The sequence below is a fragment of the Pimephales promelas genome, chromosome 11, assembly GCF_988280905.1.
Source record: "Pimephales promelas chromosome 11, fPimPro1.hap1.1, whole genome shotgun sequence".
NCBI classification, from domain to species: domain Eukaryota; kingdom Metazoa; phylum Chordata; class Actinopteri; order Cypriniformes; family Leuciscidae; genus Pimephales; species Pimephales promelas.
The window spans coordinates 527,501-546,494 of record NC_142779.1 but is presented as its reverse complement, the minus strand read 5'-3'; the positions used below and the strand labels follow the sequence as shown (position 1 = coordinate 546,494).

The 18,994-nt window shown below is 36.9% G+C and overlaps 2 protein-coding genes across 2 annotated transcripts in view; one reads left to right on the top strand and one right to left on the bottom strand.

Annotated features, from left to right (window-relative positions):
• The first annotated feature begins 3,628 nt into the window (after positions 1–3,628).
• nkx6-2 (NK6 homeobox 2) lies at positions 3,629–6,198 on the top strand. Its single transcript, XM_039648863.2, has 3 exons — positions 3,629–4,269; positions 4,731–4,903; positions 5,398–6,198. The coding sequence occupies exons 1-3, from the start codon at positions 3,855–3,857 to the stop codon at positions 5,644–5,646; spliced, it is 837 nt and encodes a 278-aa protein (XP_039504797.1). The 5' UTR covers positions 3,629–3,854; the 3' UTR covers positions 5,647–6,198.
• A 2,392-nt stretch (positions 6,199–8,590) lies between these two features.
• The window catches only part of inpp5a (inositol polyphosphate-5-phosphatase A), a 99,414-nt gene continuing 89,010 nt past the window's right edge, over positions 8,591–18,994 (bottom strand). The window contains exons 13-16 of the mRNA XM_039648862.2: positions 11,858–11,969; positions 9,801–9,869; positions 8,838–8,922; positions 8,591–8,729 (exon numbers count right to left, since the gene is read on the bottom strand). Of these exons, the coding sequence (XP_039504796.1) occupies positions 8,842–8,922; positions 9,801–9,869; positions 11,858–11,969 (262 nt within the window). The 3' untranslated portion in view covers positions 8,591–8,729; positions 8,838–8,841. The remainder of the gene's footprint in view (positions 8,730–8,837; positions 8,923–9,800; positions 9,870–11,857; positions 11,970–18,994) is intronic.

Below are 18,994 nucleotides of genomic sequence, written 5' to 3'. Positions count from 1 at the left end.
TGGTCACGAATCAATAACCGTTTAGTGTAGTTACCGTCTCCGCCAGCAGGGGCTGATCACGTGTTGCGTTGGTCACGTGTCCGTATCAGTTTACATATTTAATGTGCAAGCTCATTTCTGCCAGATAAGAATAAGATTGTGATGAAAAAATATGTCAAAATTATGACATAAAAGTGAAAATAACATACTAAAAAATAATTATGAGATAAATGTCGAAATTATGACACACTTATGGAGTCATAGACAGTGTGAGGCGCTTCAGTGAACCCGCCGCTCCTCCTGGTGTGTGTCGCCATCTACTGGAGGAGGGGCAACAGTACACACATTTACTGGGATGGAATATTCTTATATTAAATCAATGGTGTATATATAATATAAATATATATATATATATATAAATTGGAATTAAATATTAAAGAAAGACATGTGAATGTGCTGCAGTACCAGTGTGTGTATGTGTGTGTGTGTGTGTGTGTGTGTGTGTGTTCATGTTTATATTACATTGTGTGGACCAAATGTCCCCACAAGTATAGTAAAACCTGAAAATCACCTACATTGTGGGGTCCAGCCAGCAGTCCCCATGAGGAAAACAGTGTATAAATCATACTAAGTAATGTTTTTTTTGAAAATGTAAAAATGCAGAATGTTTCCTGTGAGGGGTAGGGTTAGGGGTAGGGTTAGGGATAGGGTAAGGGATAGAATATACAGTTTGTACAGTATAAAAACCATTAGCCTACGCCTATGGAGAGTCCCCAAAAAGATGTGTGCGTGTCTGTGTGTGAGTGTGTGTGTGAATGTGCACTGCAGTTCATCTCGCGGCCACAGGGCGGCAGCACCGCCTCACAAAAGCTTATCTGTATAATTCAGATCAAAATTATCATTCAGTCATCATTCAGGCAGTGGTAAAACATTTAATACATGATAATAATAACAATAACAACAACAACAATAATACTAAAAAATCAGGATGCATAGATTTTTTTTGAAAGGACATGAGAAACGTGATTTAGTGTAGTTAAAGTTTCTACCAGCAGAGGCTGATCACGCGTTGTGTTAGTTTGCGTTGGTCACGTGTCACTAAAACAAATATTTTATATAAATAGCCTACTGTATAACATAAATATTCGTTATTGCTAAATTATGACATGGGTTACCAAATTATAATTAAAAAGTCAAAATATTGGATAAAAAGTCAAAATTTACTCTTCGTTTACTCTTTTACGTTCCCTCGCGTCTTTCCCAACCTGTTTCTTGTGATATTTCTCTATCCATACAGTAAAATGGCATAGTGTGAAAAAAAAGTTTGCATTGCCAAAACACTAGTATAGGAGAACGAGAAGTGGTTGAGACAAACATAACAGCCTCATCAATCATGAAGACCAGCTTACACATGAGAAAAACAGCCGCAAAATATGTGCTTTATGACATTTCTGACGCGACTTCATATCGAGTGAATGGTGTCGGCTGCAGTTCTCACTCTGACCGGCAGGTGTCACTGTTTATCTTGAAATCACCGCGGAGTCTCGCGCGAATCAACCAGTGCTGCTGCTGCTGTTGTTGTTGTTGTTGTTTTTTGGGGGGTTTTGCTTTGTTTTGTTTTTTTAATCAAAGTTAATTTGAAAACAGGGGATTTAGGAGTACTATAATAATATCTAAGCCAAAGACCTGAAAAAAGAAAAATACATTATTATCTTTTATTCATTTTTCAATAGGCTATGGCCTATAATACGGGGAAGGCGAAAAAATAAAATGTGGCAAATACCGAAACTCTTATTATTCTGATTATAATTAGGCTACTGCCTTTGACCTTAACGTATTTATCTCAGAGTATTTTTTTTCCAACTTTTTTTATTGAATGAATTTTACATTTTTTTACACCAGGTGACAAATCTGATTAACAATAAACATTACAAAGTGGGACCGAAAATTCACCTGTTCCTCTGTATCTCAGAGTATTTGTTTAAATAGGCTAAGTTACTCTCGGGATTTGGTTTAGATGAGGGTTTATACCGATGTTATAGTTTATAAAGAAAAAATATCTGTAGCACAGAACTGATTAAATGACGTCATGCATGTTTTACACGTTAAACAAAGGACAAAAAAAAAAACAATGGCTACTTTTCACAAATTATTAAAATGCATAATGTGTGTCAACAAATAGCCTACTTTACATGGTATAAATATAGAGAAATACAATCAAGCTTTTGCTTATAAAATAAAGGGAAATATAAAGAGAAATAATAATTATTATAACAATAATTCACTCGGAAATGTAAATTGTTTTCCCCTTTTTTCCCGACAGACAGTAAATTTATTACAGTCTCTTCAGAATATGAAATTACAGATTAACTCAGTATAAAATCACACAAACTGGCCTTCTGTTGATCATGAGGATTGCATGACGTTTAGGAATATTATGATGAAACAATATGTCAATAACTTCGTTTTTAAATGCAAATGACATAAAATAAGCACAAAAACACAAGCCACAATTAATGTTAGTTAACGTCTGTAAATAAATACAAATACTCGGGAGAGTCCTGTTATTATTATAATGGAAAGTCATATTTCAAAAGGCGCATTTCATTTGATGAAGGTCTAAATAATGTTTGAACCCTTTTAAAATCCAGCATGCTCATATTTCACTGACAGATCCATAAAGCATCCGCAGATGATCTCTGTCTCCGCAGTTCACGGAGATTACGAGGAAACAACACGGAACATTAGGCTACAGATGCGAAACATAGTCACAATTATAACAAAGCTGATTTACACATATTAATCTACTGCATAATAGGCTAATGATGATATCACACAAGGAGAAATCTTTAGATATTATCAGCATCAGTGAGTTTAATATCAGAAGACTGAATTAAATAAAACTCTGGGAATTAAACCGTCGCTGAATAGTTGCATTTCATTTTAGACTTTTTTTCCTTTGCGAATTATATATTTTTTTAGCAACAAATCATGAAGTTACAAGGTCTCAAGTCATTTGTAAAACTGTAACATATTCTTGCAACATTTTATGCGCTAAAAATGGCGAGCTACATTTCCAATAATAGCTATTAATACAATTTTTCGTTATTAAGCTTTAATAGGCCTAAGAGAGAGGCAGACAACAGGCAACGCGTATATTACATACGTGAAAAAAAAACTCTTGATGAAACAAGTGATGAGTTACAAGATCTTTCACAAGGAGCGTAATTAAATATTTTCCGCATTTATCTATTGATAACTATGATATCGCGTAAAAACGGTTAAGTTTGTTCTAAACGGAACGTTTAAATAATCAAATTAGCGGCTTTTAATATCATTAGCGACAGCGTTGTATGAGGTTAATGTACTTACTCTGCCAGAGTCATAAAGTAAACGCGTCTATTGTGTCAAATGTTGAAACAATGATTTCTACAGTGCGACGCGTCATTAAAGGCGCTACAATACGAGCTTGATGGAGTGCGGCTTTGTCCAGGTTACGCGCATGCAAATTCCCCGCCGCGCTTCCTCCAATCAGAGAATGGCGTCACTTAGCGTAATCCAATAGGAGACACGCGCTTGCCGGTTATCAGCTCGTCATCACTGATAGAGTCCATTGACCGGAGATCGGCGCCTCAGATGCGGGGATCGAAGCACTCAAAGCGGGCGTGAGATCTGCCGACGACCGCTGTCTGGATTCTGCTTCGGAAACTCTTACACGCGCCTGAATTAGGACACTTCTGTATGGGGAAACATTCGCAAAACTTGTGAAACGCGCAGTATTCGTTCCCTTGGATGAGTTGTTGCACTAAACTTTGTTGTGCTACTTTGTATGTGTGTTGTTGTTTGGCGGTTGATCGTGTGGTTCACACGCACCGATGTTAGCGGTCGGGCAGATGGATAGTAACCGGCAGAGTGCGTTCGTTCTGGGCAGCACTCCACTGGCTGCGCTGCACAACATGACCGAGATGAAGACCTCTTTATTCCCGTACACCCTGCAGAACCCCGCGGGCTTCAAGGCTCATTCTTTCGCCAACCTGAACTCTCAGATCCCGCTCGGAACACCGCATGGAATAAGCGATATCTTGGGGAGACCCATCACCACGGCCGGACAGATTCTCTCGGGCTTTCCCCGGATCAACGGCTTGGCCACCACAGCTGGGATGTACTTCAACCCGGCGGCCGTGTCTCGGTATCCTAAACCCCTGACGGAGCTGCCCGGCAGGGCGCCCATATTCTGGCCGGGAATGATGCAAGGGTCGCCCTGGAGAGACCCGCGGGTTGGCTGTCCGGGTGAGTTTTCCTGACCTAAATGACAATCTTAAAAAATACAGGTTTCAAAAGGGTTTTTTCCACTGTAACCGTTTTGGATTCCACAAATATCCAAATAAGAATAATAATAAAATAAACGAGTATATACAAAAATAATAAATAACAACAATACTTTCAGTTTATTACTAATATATTTTAACATAAAATATTTTTTCTAACATTTTAACAATCCAAAGAACATATTTCCTATTTAGTTTTTTTTTTTTGTGTGGCTAATGGAAATATTCCATTAAAAGTTGTTAATGGAACCACCCTAGGTCGATGGGCTAAATAACCGTATTTTTAAGAGTCGCTCAGATTGTTGGGATATTAATTTGTAGTGCGTCTAAAAGTTATGGGTGTCTCGTGATATGACAACCATATTCCCCCATAATGTTACGTTAAATGTCTTTATTTGGCTGACCGTGTCTCGTTTTCTTCAGCCCAGACGAATATGATGCTGGACAAGGACGGCAAGAAGAAACATTCCAGACCAACTTTCTCAGGACAGCAGATTTTCGCGCTGGAGAAAACCTTCGAACAGACCAAATACCTGGCCGGTCCAGAGAGAGCTCGCCTCGCATATTCTCTGGGCATGACCGAGAGCCAAGTCAAGGTAGATAGACACGGGGTTTTATTAACTTTAACATATTATTACTTATCATTTATTCAATGTGAATGGCAGCATGAGTCAATGCTAAGATTATCACATCTATGGAAGTGTCAGTTGGGCTGTGTGCGATACCGTTAAAACCGTTGGGTTCAAATTTTAATTAAAAAAATTAAACCAACGGTTTAAACGGTACAAGTCAACTTCGTGCAGATTTGACCCAAATATGTGTTGAAACAACCCAGAATTGTTTAGAGTATATTAATTTACAAACAAGCTCAACATTTTATAATTTCGAAATGAAAATTATTGGGATTATTGCGGTCAATGTTGCACATCATTTCACACACTCTCTGGTCAACTTGAAATTCATTTAACACTTTAGTTCAATTTAGATGAATTAATTATTTTTGCAAAAGCTTGGTTTAATTGGTTGAATTGTTGCATGTATCCCAGAGAAGGCCAGTGTGCTAAAGTGTTTTTCTGTCTCTCTCTCTCAGGTTTGGTTTCAGAACAGAAGAACTAAATGGCGAAAGAGGCACGCGGCTGAAATGGCCACGGCTAAAAAGAAACACGACTCCGAGACGGAGAAAATGAAGGAGAGTTCGGACAACGAGGAGGATGATGAATATAACAAACCTCTGGACCCGAACTCCGACGACGAGAAAATCACAAGACTGTTAAAAAAGCACAAGACGAGTAACCTGTCACTCATCAGCCCGTGCAGTAACAGCTCGGACACTTTGTGATGAAACTGAGCAAAAGACTCTTCATTATTATCATCATCATCATCTGCCTCAGATTCTTCTGGGAAAATGAGGCAGAGTTAAGCAGGGTATATCACACTGTTCACGCGGCTTTTGCTTTGCTTTGAATGCGCTTGTACAGTTAGAAGTGGACGTGAGATGTATATATATTTTTTACTGAGTAAATTATGTTATGAAAGCATCACGAAGACGTGCCAACTTTCCCCCATCATCATCATTTAAGATCATCTTTGTCTTCGATCGCAGAAGAATAACGACGCCTCTTTCGCCTAAAAGTTTCACTTTTTTATTATTTTGAAAACAGGTACACAAAGTGTATAAAAGTGCCAGTGCTGTAAATGATGTGAATAGAATTTGTTTTAACAATGTCCTATTGGCCGCTTATACTTTCAATGGAAGGAGTTTATGTTTTACCTCACAACACGAAAAAATCTACTCCAAGATGGACATAAATATCGATGAAGAGAATATTATTGCTTCCGTGATGAAGGAAGAAAAAACTTTGTATTATCAATAAATTATTTAACAAGCCAATATTTTACATTTGTCCAGGTTCTTTATAATTTCATGTATTTGTTTACTTTAGTTTAAACCATTTTATTGTGTTATTGTAGCGCATATTTTGCGCGAAAGGTGCAAATAAATGTACAGCCTATTATATATCCGTGCATTAATAAACTATTATTAATAGCATAATAATGATAATAAAATTATTACCAATAAGATGATAAACATTCATTCGCCCCTTCCCTTGTAATAAGAGAATATTTCGTTTCTTTTCATGGTTACTTAGTGACATTCAGTTTTTATTTTTAAAAGCCCAAATAATGCATTCACAGATTTTCTGATGCATTCCTTATTCTAAACGAGCCTTTTAGCTAGTAAATCATTTAACAGATTTTAGGAAGGCTAACTTTTATTGTCAGCGTTTTTCGCGGATTTGAGTAGCCTAATGCAAATGTCTCGTAACCCCATCAACCCTTAAAGAGACCTTATACAATTTGTGTGTGTGTGTCACATATACATTTGTTTTTAAAGTTATGCCAATAAGTAATGACCGTACTTCGCACACGATTTCGATATTGATAGTAACGAAAAACGCGCGTAGCGATCGCGATCTCGCAATCTAACATTTGTGGTCACAAAAATGTTCGTAAACGTTTTTAAAAAGTGTTGTATATATATATATATATATATATATATATATAATTACATGACATATGTCTGAATCTTTAGTTTGTGTGAGTTTTATGCGTCATGCGACTAATTAATCCCGAGACATATTAAAAGATCTTGCCGTATTATAATGTGATATTGTTAATATCACCCCCCCCCCCCCAAAAAAAAATAAAAAAAAAATAAATAAATGTTCATACACGATCATCTACAATGATCATTTACAATGAAATACATCTAAATGTCAAAGGCTTGTTTAGCGAATCTCGAGGGCTTTGGTGTGCTTGACTAATGACAAAGAGGCATTGATTCATTGATTCATTCACTGAGTTCTAATGGTTTTATTGCTTTTGGAGGTCTTGCCATCCGCGAGGTCTAATCGCTATCTGCTTAAAGAAAGAGTGAATCCTATCTCCTGACCTGCTGGGGAAAACAGTTAACAAGCAGTTTTTCTAAGCAAATCACTGTCAAGGCGACACAAAATCATTCCCACTGACTCAGAAATGAAGGATCCATCGAATCTGTCAACTCTGTAGTGTAGAATTAAACCAGGAGGAGCAAACGGCACTGATGCTGAGAACACACACACAAACATGAGGAGTTAACTTTCACACTTTACTGTACAGTGTTCATGTAACAGTGTGATCCCAGTAAAACTTCATATGTGATTATGTTTGTAAAAACACATGTTGTGTAAAACGGCCACAGTAAAGTAAAGTGTAAAGAAGTTTCTCCTGGTCCTTAATTTGAGTGTTTCTCCTCTTACAGCTGAACTGAATCATAACTTAAACTCTACATTTGACTGAGTTCAATTCAATAGTTGGCACCATGGCACAATAATATAGAAACAAAAAAAAATCATACAAAAAGAAAAGGATACAGCTATTTGTAAGATACCCAGGCCTATTAAAATATCACATTCAGAACCATAACATTATTACACAGAAATAAGTTAGAGTAAGAACAGTACTGTAATAACCGAGCAAGACTGCTATCCAAACTATCGTATATATTTGCATGGTTTATGGCACTGCTTAAAAAAAATAATTAAATTGGCTATATATATATTTATATATATAAATCATATTGGCTGAAATGCTAATAATGACGTGGATTTCGCAGTTTGTTTAGAACTATTCAAACATGTGAAACGTTACACCCGAAGCAGCCGTTTGTATCAATATGTCAGCATAATAGTTTTGGTACGAATTATAAATTATCTCTTTAAAAAGTACAGTATATAAAATGAGAGTTGGCGGTGGTACGCGGCACGGCAGAGTGCAAGCAACAACACATCTGAGATCAAAGATAAATAATAATCCATAAAGAAAGAAATCAAACAGAATATACCTATCTATTCTAACACAAAGAACGTCTAGAAGTGTATCTCCATTAAAGATAATCCAATGTACAAATAAACCTAACAATAGAGAAATACAACAACATGTTTTTTTGCATTGCACCTTTTAAAACATCTTACATCCTGGGTACGGAAGAAGCTTGTAATATTATCAAGAGGCGTATCTAAAAGATTAAAATCTGTAGAGTAATTTCAGATGGTCTATATTAGAGTTTTGGAAACAAGGCTGAGAGACGTCAGAGAAGAGCATCTGATGGCGATTGAGTGGAAGTGTGTGTGTGTGTGTGTGTGTGTGTCCATGATCTCGACTCTTGAAGCATTCATGAACTCAATGTGTCGTTTCTATGGACGTGATTGCATGCACTGCGACAAATGCGACTGGTCAGTCCTGCTGAAAAGTCTTTACAGAGTCCTCTGTTTGCATGTGTGTGTGTGTGTGTGTGTGTGTGTGTGTGTCCATCCACCCGTGTTGGAGCTTTGCACAGGGCCGCTTTTCATGAAATCTTCTCCACCTTTTGGCACCGATTTCCTGGCCAACACACACACATATATAGATCATGAGAACTTCTGCACGTCTATCATGAGATAGAACTGAGCAATATTCATAAAGATAAAATGAATAAAAGAAAATATTTACCACATCACTGCACGACACAACACTTGTGCTTATTTGCATTAGGTTTACCTGCCCCTGTGTTTAACCGAAAGTACAAGTAGACCGGCTGCAGAAACACACACAAGACATCAGCGTTTCACAAGTTCTGGAGAGGAGCTGTGCTATTACTCCTTTAAGAGCACGCACACACACACACACACACACACACACACACACACACACACACACACACACACACACACACACACACACACACACACACACACACACTCTCTCTCTTTGTAAAACAACATTTTGAAATTGAAAAAATAGTAGTTATACAATAAAAAGTATTATTTAGCAATATTTAACTAAAGACTAACTATAACAAACTTTAAAATAACAGTTTAAAATTGTATAAATAAAAAAATAGACAAAAATCATTAAAAAAATACATATTCTCATTATTCTCATTATAAATTCAGCTCGAATCACTAAAAGTAAGTTTAATTAAAAAAGATTATTCATTTGAATCTATTTGTGCTTTTTATAGTTTTTATAATGTCCCTCTCACACTGTTAACAGGGCGGGCCTCATTTGCATACCGAATTCCGATTGGTATTCTTTCCAGAATCTATTTGCATACTGGATTTTGATGGTCTTGACTGTCTTATATCTATTTCACCATCAATGGAGGAACAGAAGTGTGTGTGTGTGTGTGTGTGTGTGTGTGTGATTCAGACCCAAACAAGCTGTTCTAGTTCAGTACAAGTGAAATAATAAAACCACTGACATTTAATATTTATATAAAGTATCTATAATGACTACTGACTAACACAAACCCTTAAAAACCTTTAAAAGAACAGTTCATGTTTACACATCGTCTTTAGTGTGCTACTGATGACATCACATTCCACACCAAAGTTCATCTAAAAACACATTCACTCACTCACACGCTCAAACACACACACACACACACACACACACACACACACTCAGTCGTACCTTGTGGTCTCCCATACACACATTGGGTCCGATGTTGTCATACGTTATTGATTTCTCCTCATTCTCCGGCTGCAAAACACAAACACACACAAAACACGATTAAAGACATAAAATGAATCCATGTAGAATACTATTATCCTGTTAGACTAAAGTGCCAATAAATCAGAGCGCAAAACCTTCAGGAGCTCCAAAAGCAGCGAAAGCATTAATCATAATTCTGCTAAATTGAAAATAATGCTCTGAATGGAGCGAGACAGAAATATGATGCAGTGGACTTTAAAAAAAACACGCGCGCGCAGATTGTGTTTTCCGAGTCTGTGAAAACACCATCACAAACTCACGCCAATGAACCTCAGTAACACAAAAACACACACAACCTGAACGTCCCCGAGCCGCGATACATTCATCAAACGCAGGCTTGATAATTTACAAAGGCAGCATAAAATTGTGGATTTTCGGGTTGCGTAATCTTTAGACAGATAAACAAATGAGTGCGGGGTCCGGGCCTGCGCTTCACTGGCTCTTCATTACCTCAGCCGCGCTCGCGCCGGACCTCTGCCGTGTTAGGGCTCGGCGAGCAGAAAACAACATGACGGGGAGCTAACAGAGCGTGTCATGATAGATGAGGCTGTTTACAGGCCGTGTCTGAACAATCTGTAACGCAAACACACCGTCTGTCGGAGACACTGCACTAACACAGCGCTGGAGTGTGTGAGAGGTCATTAACGCCTGACCTGAAGGACATCACGTCATTAGAGCCGCCGAGTCAATGATGCAAACTTCATCAGCATTCACATTCGGCTAAAGCAATTCAGTTCAAGGTTTGTTCAAAGCAATGAGATTACGGAGTAAAGCAGTCGTTTCTTGATCCACGTCAATAAAAATCAAGTTATTGCACTGAAGTTTCTTCTATTTTTGTGCGTAAAAACAATGCATGCAAAAATAAGAGAAAAAAACACTGCATGCAAAAAAAAAATATACATGCAAAAAACCAAAAAAACAATGCATGCATACAAAAAAGAAAAAAAAGCATGCAAAAAAAGAAAAAACAATGGGTGCAAAAAATTAAAAAATGCACGAAAAAAAGAAAAACAAAAGCTTGAAAAAACTGCATGCAAAAAAGAAAGAAATGCATGAAAAGGGAAAAACAATGCATGCAAAAAAGAAAAAAACAACGCATGCAAAAAAGAGGAAAAACTGCATACAAAAAAAAAAAAACACTTCTGAAAGGTAAAATCTTTTATCACAAACACATTTATCACTTTATCATAACCTGCTTCATATTGTTTCTTATTATTCATTCTATCCATATTGCCACTTATTGTTTTTTCTTATTATTCTTACTGGTTATTATGTACCCGCTCATATCTTTCTTATGCACTTCTACCGTCTTTCTTGACAAGAATAAACTAAATATGAACATCATAAGGTGAAGCTCAGCTCCCTGACAGACACGTCTGGTTTAATCTTTGAGAGAAGCAGAGATCTGAAGATCTATATGATTATCGTTGCATTTTTTATTGATATAATGTTTCTTGAGGCGCACTTATAACGCTAATAAGATTTCCACATCATAAACTGTCATAATGTAGAAACACAAGTCTATTTCCACCGCTTTAAACGAGAAACGTCTCCTTTAAGACTGTGAACGCCCACTGCTATTTACATATGCAATAAGTATAACTCACGTGGAACTGATTATGAATCACAGAATTAGTGCATTAGTTTTATATGTCCATTTTAATGTGTTCAGCGCTCATTAACCAACAAGTGTAATTAACCCTGATTTTTAATCATTTCTGCATGAAAATCCTCTAATCAGACACATTTATTAATCAGCATAAAATAAATGCAATGCAACTACCGTGATGCATTCAGCGAATTTAATCAAATATGCTTTAAATAAGAGATTCATTACGTAGATCAAGAAAAATAGTCATTTTGACAATTAAAAGCGGTTTATGTTCTAAAAATCTGCCAAGATGAAAGACAGAAGTGGAGCTTTTAAAGTGAATGTGTGGAGATCTGCCGGTTTAACACTGGTGTGTCTCTCTCACCTTCATGATCAGGTCTTTGGCCGAGGAGGACATGAGGATTCGGTCGCACCAGGAGGGACATCGAGTGTTCATGTACTGCTTTCCCTGACTGGAGTCCTCGCTGTACGGGTAACTGCGGGAACACAGCGATCAGATCGAGCGTTAGCATGTTAATGATGGAGATCCTGCATCAGATCAGAATCAGCGACACGTGTGGAACATCATCTCATATTCATATCGCTTTCTTTTTAAAAACCACGCCCAATCTTCACTGCAATGATTTGTGAAATTATTTTTATAACAATTAAACAAATTTAACAATTACATTTTTATAACAAGTTTCCCTCTATGACTACAAATGCAACACCACATTTAGTTTTTTGTAATCAGCATAAAATAAATTAATTATAATCAAAATACTGTACTTTCATGCATTTTTAAATGCACTTCAAATAATATGATTTAAATAATTACAGCATTGGTTAAAAGTTTTGTGATACTTTCAATCGTGTTTTTAAATAATTTCATTTAAATAATATATTATATATTTTTTGTGCAAAAATACTGACATTTAGTTGTATTTTAAAATGTACTTTAAACAAAAAAATTCAGTGCAACAACACAGTGATGTCAATTTTAAATAATATAATATTAAAAAGTTACATTATTTTATTCTTGCAAAAAACGACTGTAATGTATATTTTCAGTTCCTTTTTAAATAATATCACTATAAATATGATATTTTCTTCAAAATAAGATATTTGGTTGCAAAAATACTGAGATATTTCTCAAATAATAAATTATACTATACGATCAGTTCTACTGTGATGTATATTTTCAATTGTGTTAAAAGGTACTTTAAAATTAATAATATATTATTTAAACATTTCTTTCTTTCTTCTCATTATGAGATTCTTTTGCAGAAACTACTTAATTCTTTTTTAAATCTTACTATAAAATATTATTAGTAAAACAAAACTTTCAATGGTGTTTTAAACATGCTTTAAATAATATAATATTTAAACAATTTAAACAATTTCCTTAAAAATGTCATATTTTGAAAACAATAAAATATAGTATAAAATAATTTCAGCAAAACAAAAAACGTTAAATTGTGTTTTAAATGTGTTTTAAATAACATAATATTAAAATAATTACACGTTATTTTCTTCAAAATATGAGATTTGTTGTGCAAAACTACTTGTCAAATGATAAATTATAGTATAAAATCAACAAAAACTGCGATGATGTATATTTTAAAAAGTTTTAAAATGCACATAAAATAAGCAGCATTTCTCCTCGATACAACAGGCTAATAATAGTTGTGTAGAAAATGTTTAAATGTCATGGAAATAGCGCACACTTTTAATTTTAACACATTTTCTTTGTGCAAATGAACAGTAATCTGGAGAGTGTGCTCTGGTCAATTGAGCATGAAAGCGGATCATCACACGGCCGGCCGGCGAGTCAAACACCTCAGTGGTCAAACACACCATCAGCATCAGCCGTCGCCGTGGCAACCCAGAGGCCAAGGGTCAGAGAGGGAGGGGAACCAGTTATCCCAACACACAGGCCCCCGGCCGAGTGGCCAAACAAGACCCGGAGAGGGGCCTTTGCAGAACGCCTGAGCGCAATTAGCATTGATGGCACTTTAAGCATGTGGAAATGAAGGGCAGTTTTGGTATGCTAACGAGAGATGAGTGCGAGGATGAAAGAGGGAGAGAGTGAATGATAGAGAAGGATAATGAGGGATAGAGATGCAGAGTGTGGGAATTAAGGGGCGGGAGAAGCTCTTTAAAGACTGAAGATTTCTTCAGGGTGGCCCGAACAATCCCGAGAGGAAGTGATCATGTGATCCTTCAGCCGGATTAACCCCATCCCAGCTTTGAAACTGATCCGGGACTGGTGTGTGTGACGTCAGAGCTAAGATGCATTTGTTTGATCAGAAATACTGTCTTCAAATTGTGAGATATTTTTACCATTTAAAATATCAGTTCTCTAAGTGAATATACAGTAAAGTATAATTTATTCCTCATTATTCCAGTCTTCAGTGTCACATGATCCTTCACAAATCACTCTAATATGAGGATCTGATGCTCAACAAACATTTATGATTATTATCAGTGTTCATATTTTTGTGGAAACTGATACATTTAATTTTTCCGGATTTTTTTGTTGAATATAAAGTTCAAAAGAACAGGATTTTTTAAAAATAGAATATTTTGTAACATTATAAACATATTTACTGTCACTTTTGATCTATTTAATGAGTCACTGATGAGGGAAAGTTCTTTTAAAAAAAAATTTCAGATTTTTTAAAAATATTACTTGGCCAAAATTCTCTCTCTCTCTCTCTAACACACACACACACACACACACTCAACAGTAAACAGCGCGGTGGAGCCTCAGGGCTGGTGATTAATGCTGTCGATTAGCCGTTATCAGGCAGAGCAAACGCTGCCGCCGGGTGTGTGTGTGTGTGTGTGTGTGTGTGAACCGGAGGCCGTCAGACACTATCACACTCGTGCCAAGACTAATTACACTAATTAATGGGGCCGTGCTGATAAACTCAACAATCGCCCACCTGTGTGTGTTACAGTGAGTGAACAGTTACCCATTCCGCTAACGCTAACGCTAGCCGCTAACGCTAGCCGCTAACACAGTCACAAGTGCTGCGGCTCAGACGGTATCGAATCATTTACTCTGTCAAACAGATTTGAGTGGCTTTAGGGCGAATGATCATTACTGGTGAACTGTGCCTTTAAGCGGTCGTGTGGGTCATGTGACCTGTTATCTTGTTCTACACAATGACAAATAAGTGACAAAGCAAACACTGATTCATTGAGACGCCTGTGTTAATGAGGGCGTATAAACGGAGAACACACACACTGAAGGAAACACTGATAATGACAGGGCAGAGGTCACATGACTATTACAGCACAGGATCATGGGATTGGACAGACCTGGAGCTGTCAATCAAATGTAGAGTTGGAAAGGTGTGTGTGTGTGCGTGTTACACAACAGGAAAAAGGCAATTTCCTGAAATAATGACCTATTTAGATTGCGTTTACATTAGATGACATCGCCCAGTAAACGAGATCCTGATATAATCGCGACTGACACTCGTAACGTCAGACGATTACGAACAAAGATAACTCCTCCGGTCCCGCTGATGATGATGAGCCGGTCCGGGAAAATCCTCATTTTATCCATCAAAAGCCACAACGTTCATCATTCATCCTGATGATGTGATGACACACACACACACACACACACAGTGTTGGGAAAGTTCACTTGTTTCTACATTAACTACTTCACAGTTCAGTTCACACATTTTAAAATTAACTAGTTCATTCATAATTCTTTCTTCCATAAAAAAAATTAATTGCCAACCACACACACACAACAATTATTTTATCGACGGGCAGTTTGCACAGAAATGTACGATTTTTCCCATCCTCACCGACCTCGTCATAAAACGTGTTTAAATGATCATACGGCGCCTCCTCGCGCGCTGCTTTGTCGACGGCGGCCGCGGCGCGACACTGGTGTCTGGTGTTGCCAGATTGGGTGTTTTTTCGCTACATATTAGGGCTTGTTTACGCGTGTTTAGCCGGGTTTCACCGGGAAGGCTCTATAGAAATCTGGTGATTTAATATCAGGTAACAATATTTGAAATAGCTGAAGAGATATTTTTTCATATATAACTTTTATAGAGATAATATATCTATTTTTTAATTTTTATGATCTCTGAAGAAAAAAGGCATTATGGCAGATATTTGTGCATTTCAGCAGAAACAATCAGAGAGGAAATATCAGCACTCGTGTTCAATCAGCTCTGCGGACCGGAACTAACGCCGCTATGATAATGTCATCCTCCACACCAGACACAGGCCTGTCGCGCAAATGAAGAAAAGGGAAATTAATCATTTATTAATAAGCACACTCGTTTATCGGAATGAAGTAAACAACACACATCCACTGGTGAAGCGACACCGAGAGCTGAGTGTGTGTGAGCGCTGAGTCTCAACATCCTCACCCAACGGTGAAGAATAACTGAACATGACCTCCGACCCTTCACACACACACTCATACACACACCTCACGACCCGTCGGCCAGAACGACCTCAGCCGTCTAGACTCCACAAACACACACACACACCATCCTGGGAATATTCCTACTCAATTTCCGCAATGATTTTACAGAGCGAGTCTCACAGTAAAATCATAAAGCATTCAATCAATGAGGGAAACGTCTTCCTTTAATCTCCATCAATATAATAATGTGCATTAATGAGTAGAATATGATTAAAAAAGGATACCAATCAAAAGAAATTATTAGGATGCATTAAATTGACTTTTATAAATGTTACAAAAGATTCTCTTTCAGATACATGCTGTTCTTCTGAACTTTATATTCATCAAAGAATCCTGAAATAAAAATGTAAATAACAGTTTTCAACAAATAATAATCATAAATGAGCATCAGATTCTCATATTAGAGTGATTTGTGAAGGATCATGTGACACTGAAGACTGGAGTGATGATGATAAATTCAGGAATAAATTACACTTTACTGGATATTCACATAAAAAAACACATGATTTACATTATAATAATATTTCAGTTTTTACTGTATTTTACTGTATATAAATGCAGCCTTGGTGAGAAATAAAGACTTTAAACCTTTAAATGGCAGTGTACTGAATGACTGCCGTATAATCATTTTCCATTATTTTATGAAGTATTTACAGAATTTCACCTTCAAAGTAACATGACTTTATAGATTCATAAATCACTGGATAAGACTTCAATTAACTTCAAATCTTTTTTTTTTTTGACACTTTACAATAATGTTCATTAGTTAACATGAACTAAGAATGAACAATACTTCTCAACATTTACAAAAACATTATTAAAATCTTGTTAACATTAGTTACTGCACTGTGAACTAACATGAACAGCTGGATTATTATTAACTAACATTAACAAAGATTAATAAACACTGTAATGTGTTCATTATGTTAGTAAATACATTAATATTTAACTAATGAACCTTTTAGTAAAGTGTTATCGATCGTTTAATGAGAATAACTAGAAACATGTAATACTGCACTCTAAACAATACTGGGTTGTTTTAACCCAAATCTGGGTCAAATATGGACTAACCCAAATGTTGGGTTAAAAATGCAATTTAAAATTTAACCCAACTTCAACTTTCACTTTCAACTGTTCATTTTTTTAATGACAATTTTAACCCAACATTTGGGTTTGTCCATATTTGACCCAGATTTGTGTTGAAACAGCCCAGTGTTTAGAGTGTACTTTAGCTTTGCTTCATATGTGTATGATTGTGCGGCCCTCCCGAAGTGTGTGAAGAGCTGCAGATCACGACACAAGTAGGGTTTGTTATTGATGTGTTTATGATTCTGCGTGTGTTTCTCACTGATCGCCTCCGTCGGCACGACTCCAGCGCCGGGAGTTGGCGGGACACGAGCAAATTCCACACATCGGTGTGTGAGCGCTGGACGTGTAAAGGGTCACACACACACACACAGATCCTCAGCGCCTTTCATCTGCTTTACAACACACACACACACACACCATCAGCGACGAGAGATTAAAACACATGTCGATTCCAACAGAAACACAACAAACATGGCAAATAAACCGAGAATCATTCACAGTGGCGCGGTGTTCATTAATGACGCAGTGTTTGCAGGCTATTTTGCTATTTAAACGTTTTGTTTTTTAAAGAAATTCATACTTTTATTCATCAAGGACGCATTAAATTGATCAAAAGTGACTTTAAAGACATTTATAATGTTACAAAAGAATCAGATTAATTCTGTTCTTTTAAGTTTCTATTCACCATAGAATCGTGAAAAATAAAATGTATCAGTTTCCTCAGAAATATGAACTGTTTTCATAAATTTGATAAATCGACAAAATTTTGTCAACAATTTGGTACATGCTACCATTTTAAAATTTCTTTTAAAAGAAATTCATACTTTTATTCATCAAGGACGCGTTAAATTGATCAAAAGTGACTTTAAAAAAATAGTATAATAATATTACCAAAGATCATATTTAAAATAAATAAGGGTATTGAAATTTTAATTCATCAAAGAATCCTGAAAAATAAAATGCATCAGTTTCCATAAAAATTTGATGAATTGACGAAACTGTAAAAATTATATCAATTTTATTATGAAAGTGAAGTGGTGAGTGAACAGATCCTCTCTTCCTCTTTACTACTAGTTACAGCACCAATCACTATTAAATCATTAAAAAAAGTTAAGTGTGTGTGTGTGTGTGTGTGTGTGTGTGCGTGTGTGTGTGAGTGTGTGTATGAGTGTGTGTGACCTCGACGGCCTCTTATATAAGCACACAGATGGCGAGGCGTGTTTCTGGATGACAAAGAACAATCGCTGCTTCTTGATCACTGAGAGGCGTATCTGACAGCGCGTGTGTGTGTGTGTGTGTGTGTGTGTGTGTGTGTGTGTGTGTGTGTGTGTGTGTGTGTGTGTGTGCGTTCAGTCATCTCTATTCATTCACCTCAGACTATAACAGATACAGCACGCATCCAATCACGTTTAACACACTCATTAGCGGCTTCAGATTGAGAAGAGCAGTGGACTTCCAGTGGTCACACACACACACACACACCCTCCATAAATCCACCTGTCCCTTCAATAAACACACACACACTTCTCGCAGCCGCACTTCATCAAGTAATTATTGTTTGATTACAGCGCTTCATTATAAGCTCTGATTGAGTCAAAGGTCGAGCATCATTGGTTGGTCCGCACTGAACATGAGCGCGCACACACACACACACACACCGCTCTGAAAGGGCTATAGCTTGAGGGAGAAGGGTCACACACACACTGATGATCTGATCACACATGCTTTATAAATCAGGAGTTTCCGGCAGCATTAACATTAAGGCCTGTTCACACCGGGACGAATTTCGCGTGTGATAATCGTCGACGTTTAACGCCTCGTGACTAAACAATGGGCGCCAATGTGAGTGTTGGCGAAAAACGCCACGCGTAAAAGCGTCATTTTTAAAAAAACTGCGTCAAAACCTATCCAACCAACGAGATCGGCGGGTTTGCTCACGTGTCTGGTACTTCTGAAGTTACAGTAAAACAC

Coding starts and splice junctions, on each gene's coding strand:
- nkx6-2 (XM_039648863.2), top strand. CDS start 3,855: ATGTTAGCGGTCGGGCAGATGGATAGTAACCGGCAGAGTGCGTTCGTT. Junction 4,270..4,730: donor CCCGCGGGTTGGCTGTCCGG/GTGAGTTTTCCT, acceptor CGTTTTCTTCAG/CCCAGACGAATATGATGCTG. Junction 4,904..5,397: donor TGACCGAGAGCCAAGTCAAG/GTAGATAGACAC, acceptor TCTCTCTCTCAG/GTTTGGTTTCAGAACAGAAG.